Below are 7,184 nucleotides of genomic sequence, written 5' to 3' on the forward strand. Positions count from 1 at the left end.
ACTTCCTACTTCCGCAAACACAGCTCTGTGGAGCTTCCCTGTTTATCGGTTGATCAATGCGGCGGTTGGCTTCTGCCTTTCGTTTTCTGGCTTCTTTGAATAAATTGAACAGTTCCGACATTTATGAGTGATTGATTGGCGTCATGACGGCCAACAGCCGCTGTTCCGCCGCGGAGCCTCCGGGCCTGGAGACCCAGCGGCGGGAGATCGAGTCACTGCTGCGGGAGTGTGAACTCCGAGCTGGGGACAGTTGGTGAGAATCCGCCCGCACACAGTGACAGGCTAGCTGTTAGCATCACACGGCTAACGCTACCTAAGGGTTGTCAGTGGGCTCAGTGGCGGAGGCTAGCCGTTTGTGTGTCGGTGTGACTTTGATGCTCCTGTTTACGTATAAGGTTTTGGTTATTGGTCGCGTTAGCATTGTTAGCATAATCTGCTAATGCTAGCCTGACTGACAACCAACTGTAATGTGGCGTTCATGTTCGACTCGTAATAATATAGTATTCATTTTTACTACTTCTAGGCACGTAGATCGAAATTCGTGTAGACCCCGTCCATTGATCTCATGTAATTACTCAGTCATGACGGTAAATCCTGATTCAGTGCCTGGAACTTTTATTTTCACATTCACTTACTACAAGTCTGTGGTTGCTTTGTTGTCTGCAAAAAGTCACCAGTCTGCTAATCTGTTCACCTACTAATCATTTTAGCTGAGTACTACTATCCAAAATCAATCAATTGTAAAAACATGAATGTGCAAGATGTCAAATGTAACTTAATGTTTATTTTATTCAACAGCAACAGATTTATCTAAATGACACACAGTTTAACCAAGCTGAATTAGATTTCACTAACGCTCAAGTAAAGACATCTGTGAAAATACAAAGGTGGTTTCGAGACTTTCAGGAGGTTCAAGGCTTAAACTCACAGCTGCATTCTTTTATCATCATGTGTTGTCAGACCTTTCTCTTTTTCATCTCTTTAGTGATGTTTTTAATGTGATAGCTGTCAGTAAAAACTGACAGTCATGTCATAAATGTTTTGTTCGAGCCCTGCTTTCAATCTGACTAAACCAGCAGCAGTGTCTGCTCTGAAGTCAGTTTAAAGAGACGCCTGTGCCTCCTTGAGATGCTGTTGATGTCATGGACTGCCCTGGTTTCTACATCACTGGGGTTAGATTCTGTTTGCTGACACTCATCATTCACTAGAATCACTTTTGTTTTCTAGTGTGGTAAAACTGAACTACTGCTTTTTTATGGCTTGGGGCACTTATGTTGAGGTGTCCTGTTTTATAAAATCAGTCCAGCATTTCTAAAAAAATGTTTGTCTGGTTTTCCTTTTATGTTTTTCACTTTCTTCTCTGTTTATTACTGGTTATTATTTTATATCCAGAATATGTATCTGATGCAGAGGCAGTTATTAGAGTATCAGTATCTTTTACTACGGTACTAATAACAGGCCTGTGTGTTACAGGTATGTGATAGAGCATCGCTGGTTCGAACAGTGGAAGGAGTTTGTGCAGACCGGAGACCAGAACTCATCATCTTTCCCAGGGCAGATCGACAACACTGATTTGTTCGAGGGTCAGTTCCAACTTTGCTAAGTGTTAGCAATTGGCTTTGTTCCCACAAATTCATGTATTTTCTAGTTTTCGGTCTTTGTAGAGGTTTTAGTATTTATAAATTGGAAACTTTTTCATAGTTGACCCAGTATGTCAGACATCCTGTTTTGGCTGCCTCCTAATCAGTGTATTCCTGCTTTAGTCATGATTAGATACGCACAAGAATTGTATTAGATGCACAGATTTGTAAATCACATTAATCATTAATCAAGAGTCTCCTGTTTGCAGATCTGGACTCATATCACCTAAAGGAACGTTTGGTGGAGAACGAGGAGTTTGTGTTGGTCCCTGCTGAAGCCTGGCACAAACTTTTCTCCTGGTATGGCATGGTGGATGGTCAGCCGCCACTGGAACGCAAGGTAATGCCAGTGTGAGCCGTGTCCTGGCTGTGTGCGCTGCTGTTTGTGCTGTGAGTAGCTGATGGCCTGTGTTTATATCTCTGTGTCAGGTGGTGGACCTACCCAGCACGCTAAAGGTGGAGGTTTACCCTGTTGAGATCTTCCTCTGTCTCCATAGCAACATGGAGAATGTCATCACTTCACAGTTTAGCCGCGCGGATACCATACGTGAGTGTAAACAAGTGTTTACAAGCTTTTTTTAATCTAGATCCCTGATATGGAAGTCAATTTGGAAATGTTATAAATTGTCAGTTCAATATTCGCTGCTGCATCTATTCAGGATCTTCTTCAAACTCAACCTGGGGCTGGGCTGATGGCTCACAAACTTATGAGTTATTATTTTTCGTTATCACAGTATTAATATTATTAGTTGCTGCCGCTTATCTGGCAGTAATGTTACTGAGATTTAATGGGTTGAAAATTCCTTAATAATGTCCAATAATTTTATGGCAAATCAGCTGCCAGCAGTGTCATCCTGACAGTGTTCTCTCCTGACAGAGTCCATTCAGAGGGCCGTGTGTCAGGCCTTCTCTGTGCCGTCGGGCTCAGAGTGCCGACTGTGGATGAAGAGTTCAGACAGCAGCTGCGAGCGTCTCAGGAACGTCCATGTGAGCGTGCTGGATGCCTGTTTGAGCTCAGGGATGGTGAGGACATGTCCAGTGTGGCATTAGTAGCTGATAGCAGGTGGATGTGTTCTCTGTAATATCAATTTCGTACTACAAGATAAGCTACAACATGCCTCTGTGTGTGTGTGTCAGACGGTGATTATGGAGACGAGGAATGCTGACGGCACCTGGCCCAGTTCCAGACCACAAGTAATGTAAGAGAACGACCTTGTGTTGGTCTTTGAGCCTGTATCTGTACCTCATCTTTGCCTGTTTTCATTCTTCTTTGATCCTCTTCACATCAGATGGACTTGGTTCTACCTTTCTCACTCAACTTCATTGTCCTCTGGTGCTTTCTGTTTTGTTTTCTCAAAGCCTCTCCCCTGTCACTTTTTCTTTCGGTTTTAAAAAGGACAAAGCAAAGGCCAGTAAAACAACAATAGGACATAAAACAATAAAAAGTCCCATTTTTTCTGGGCGAGCTTTGTATAATGGCCTGTTTAGGTTCCGTTTACATACATGGGGCTAAAAAACAGCAGCAGTGCTTTGTGTGAACCAGGACAGATGAACATCCTGAAAGCGGTCACCCAGCTGCTCAGTGGTAGCCTTTTCAGAGGGGAAGTCCAGTGTCTGGTACCACAATGTTCAGATTTGTTGTAGTCAGTGGCTGTCGTCGGTCCTGTCTGAATTAACTGCCGACGCTTGTCTTGCTTTTTCAGGAGGAACTCGGTGGAGGAGCAGGACTCATACAGAGGACAGCCGGGAGTGTGCGGCCTCACTAACCTGGGAAACACCTGCTTCATGAACTCTGCTCTACAGGTCTAAAGTTACAGCACCACCACTACATATTAGCTAAGCCTGTGGAGAGGAGATGGCTTTGTGCTGTCGGTCTTGGACTCTTAATGCCGGCAGCCATGAATCAACTAAACAGCAGAAATGCTAATCCTGCTGTTGATGTATACAGAACATGTAGACTAATTGTCCTGGTGTTTATAGCCTGCTTAGTGCTTAATTAACACATGGGTGTCAATGTCCTACGTGCTGCTCACATTTCTACAGAGGCTGAAGCAGCAGAGCCGAGCGTCTGAGCGATTTTAGCGTTTAACCTCTACCGTCTTTGTCCCTGCAGTGTCTGAGTAACACTCCTCCCCTGACCGAGTACTTCCTGCACAGCTCCTATGTGGAGGAGCTGAACTTCACCAACCCTCTGGGCATGAAGGGAGAGATCGCCGAGGCCTATGCTGACGTCATCAAACAAATGTGGTCTGGGAGACACTACTCTGTGGTGCCTCGCGTGTTTAAGGTAAGAAAATGCTTTTTGGCTGCAATTTTCTAGCGATATCACTGGTTGAGTTTGTGACTTTACAGGATTTTAGCACAAAGTTCAGATGCGATAGCCAGGTGCATGTTTTGGAGGTCGCTGCAGTACGTCCATGCTAATAAAGCCTGGTGACTCTGCTAGCTCTGTATGCATGTCCACTACTCTCAGTTGTGGAAACGTAAGACCAATGGTCCACAATCAGTGAATTACAGAAATCCCTCAACTAAGAAATGCTTCAAAGCTGCTGTTCTCTCACACGTCACATTTTGTGTGCATGCAGACCAAGGTGGGTCACTTTGCGTCTCAGTTTCTGGGTTACCAGCAGCACGACAGTCAGGAGCTGCTGTCCTTCCTGCTGGACGGGCTGCACGAGGACCTGAACAGAGTCAAAAACAAAGAGTACATTGAGCTACGAGACGCCGATGGACGCCTGGACCAGGTGGGCCGCTCAGCCACACGCTCATGTCAGTCCACAGAGAGAACAGATGTAGGAATGTATTAATGTTCTAGGAACGTATTAATGTTCTTCTTTACAGGAAGTTGCAGAGGAAGCGTGGCGCAACCATCGCCGGCGGAACGACTCTGTGATAGTGGACACGTTTCACGGCCTTTTCAAGTCAACTCTTGTCTGTCCAGAGTGCCACAAGGTGTCCGTGACCTTTGACCCTTTCTGCTACCTGAGTGTCCCGCTTCCAGTCAGTAAAGAGCGCGTCATGGAGGTCTTCTTCGTCTCTCTGGATCCCTACGCCAAACCCGTACAGGTAGCTGTTCATACCTGCCATTAAAAAAAAAAAGATTGTTTGCCAATGTTTTTTCCACACATCAGCTTTAAAGTCAAAGAAATTAACATTGTGTGTCCGGTGTGTGTCTGCAGCATCGTCTTGTGGTTCCTAAAGCAGGGAAAGTGTCCGACCTTTGCTCTGCGCTGTCAGATATGACCAGCATATCTCCCACCCAGGTCAGTGTGTTCCAACACTAAATACTAGTCCAAAGCCTGAATGATGCCCGTCCATGAGATGGATATGGATATACATATCAGCAACACAGACTATTCTTAGAGAGTCGCCACATCTGTGTTTCAGATGGTCGTAGCTGATGTGTTCAACCATCGTTTCTATAAGATCTACAACACTGATGAATCTCTGAGCTGCATTCTGGACCGAGATGACATCTTTGTGTAAGAAAGCAACTTTTTAGCGGCTGATCTTCCTTTAAGCTTCTCAAAGTGTTGGTATAAGCAGATGGTGGGGTTAGAATAGATCCATACCAAGCGTTGCTGCTGTGTGAGCAGATATGAGCTGAGCGAGCAGGACGAGCAGCAGGAGGAGCAGGTGCTGCTGGCGCTCTACCTGAGGGAGCGCTCCCACTACAGAGACTATGGTTCGGGCAGCAGCTCGTACGGCACGTCGCTGTTTGGACACCCGCTGCTGCTCAGTGTGCCACGCAGCAGCTGCAGCCAGGAGGCGCTCTACAGGCTGTTCCTGCAAAGATTGGCGTGAGCAGCACGATCAACAAATAACATTTAAACAATCAAAAATCCAAGTGCCAGTTGTGTTCCACTACATGTTTCTTTCTTTATGTGTGAGAACAGGCGCTACGTTCAACCCCCCGACCCGTCTGAGGAGCTGGAGGAGGAGGAGGAGGAGGAGAATGATGATGATGAAGAGGAGCTGAAGAAAACACAGACCAACGGCATCAGTGACGGTACTGTTAGGTTTACACAGAATGTCTTTGATTGAAGTGTACATTTGATTTGTGCTCAGTGTTTTTGATGGTTTCCAGTAGACTCATGTTAAACAGTCCAATAGGAGAAGAACAGAACTGCAAATTCAGCTCGATTCAGTGGACTGAAACCTTGTGGCATTCAGGCTCATTGTGAATCAGGTTCTGTAGTTCATTGATTTGGTTCCTTGTGTTTTGATAGATGATGACCAGCAGGACGCAGAGAAGGCCGGAACCTCTCAGGACCAGGCAGATGCGCTGCAGTCTGATCTCAACGACACGCCGTCGTCACAAGACCACAGTGATGCAGAGACCAGCAGCACGTCCCAGAACCAGACGGAGCCGTCGGGCTGCCTCGGTACCAACTGCACCAACGCCGCAATCCCCTTGGACTCGAGAGGGACCACAGACACCACCTCGCAGACGTCAGCGGAACAAATGCAGCAGCCTTGCAAGACCACAGAAGATGACGGTGAAGAAGGCAAGCAGGAGGAGGCATGTTCTCCCAGCCCACCACCCACTGAGCAGCCAGCCAAGAGGAGGGCATGTCACAAGAGGAAGAAGAATCTGTTCACCATCCAAGCGGTCAACTCCAACGGAACGACCGAGAGGGGCATGGGGGAGGGAGGCAGCGCCGTGTCCTTCACCTGTGAGTGGAAGCACAACATACGTCTTGAGCAACATTATCGGGCAGGTTTTCAGAGTGTGTGTCACTGCTCGTCTCTGCAGCTCAGCCTTATGTGGCCATTGACTGGGACCCTGAAATGAAGAAAAGATTCTACAATGAAAATGAGGCTGAGGTCAGTGTTACACAGTCAGTGTGGTTTAGATCCAAACGCTAGAACATAATTTGGCTGGTTAGGACACGTCAACATGGACACAAACCTTTTGCTTTGAGTTCACTAGCTAACACTAACTCCATCGACCCTCAGGTCTTTAACAGTGGAAAGTGTTCCACTTTCTCTTCTGTGCAGAAATACATGAAACACAGCAGCATGGAGGTTCCTCAGCAGCAGGCGATCGTTCAGCTTCAGGAGTGTATCGAGCTGTTCACCACTGTGGAAACACTGGAGGAGGAGAACCCATGGTAACACACGGTCCCTCTCCTCACTGTCAGTGCTTCACAGCGGTGTGTGACCTTATGCTCCTGTTGTCAGGTACTGTCCGGTGTGTAAAAAGCACCAGCTGGCCACCAAGAAGCTGGATCTCTGGTCTCTGCCGGAAGTTCTCATTATCCACCTGAAGAGGTTCTCCTACACAAAGTTCACCAGGGAGAAGCTTGACAGCATTGTGGAGTTTCCTCTAAGGTGAGTGACATACACTCACACCTGAGCAGAGCCGGGATTCCATAGAATTAGCAGCGTGGGTTCAACCTGCCTCATCAGCTCAGTGCTAATGTGTGTTGGTGCTACTGCAGAGACCTCGACTTCTCCAGCTGCCTCCTCAGGAAGAGCCTCTCCAGTGGGGAGCCTCCGAGCTGCTACGATCTCATCGCTGTCTCCAATCACTACGGAGGC

The 7,184-nt window shown here is 46.9% G+C and overlaps 1 protein-coding gene across 2 annotated transcripts in view; it reads left to right on the forward strand.

The window, feature by feature from the left end:
• usp11 (ubiquitin specific peptidase 11) overlaps positions 1-7,184 on the forward strand; it is an 8,793-nt gene continuing 1,609 nt past the window's right edge. Inside the window, exons 1-19 of one of the 2 annotated variants that reach the window (XM_055510442.1) lie at positions 1-253; positions 1,474-1,583; positions 1,850-1,980; positions 2,070-2,187; positions 2,518-2,663; positions 2,778-2,839; positions 3,344-3,443; positions 3,754-3,927; positions 4,226-4,384; positions 4,482-4,706; positions 4,820-4,903; positions 5,028-5,122; positions 5,237-5,440; positions 5,537-5,649; positions 5,870-6,316; positions 6,397-6,467; positions 6,642-6,754; positions 6,825-6,974; positions 7,085-7,182. In XM_055510442.1, coding sequence (XP_055366417.1) covers positions 144-253; positions 1,474-1,583; positions 1,850-1,980; positions 2,070-2,187; positions 2,518-2,663; positions 2,778-2,839; positions 3,344-3,443; positions 3,754-3,927; positions 4,226-4,384; positions 4,482-4,706; positions 4,820-4,903; positions 5,028-5,122; positions 5,237-5,440; positions 5,537-5,649; positions 5,870-6,316; positions 6,397-6,467; positions 6,642-6,754; positions 6,825-6,974; positions 7,085-7,182 — 2,710 coding nt within the window. In that variant the 5' untranslated portion in view covers positions 1-143. Of the gene's footprint in view, positions 254-340; positions 1,173-1,473; positions 1,584-1,849; positions 1,981-2,069; positions 2,188-2,517; positions 2,664-2,777; positions 2,840-3,343; positions 3,444-3,753; positions 3,928-4,225; positions 4,385-4,481; positions 4,707-4,819; positions 4,904-5,027; positions 5,123-5,236; positions 5,441-5,536; positions 5,650-5,869; positions 6,317-6,396; positions 6,468-6,641; positions 6,755-6,824; positions 6,975-7,084; positions 7,183-7,184 lie in introns of those variants that run through there. The other variant, XM_055510443.1, reaches the window with a different exon arrangement.

Source organism: Betta splendens, chromosome 7 (assembly GCF_900634795.4).
Source record: "Betta splendens chromosome 7, fBetSpl5.4, whole genome shotgun sequence".
Taxonomy (NCBI): Eukaryota; Metazoa; Chordata; class Actinopteri; order Anabantiformes; family Osphronemidae; genus Betta; species Betta splendens.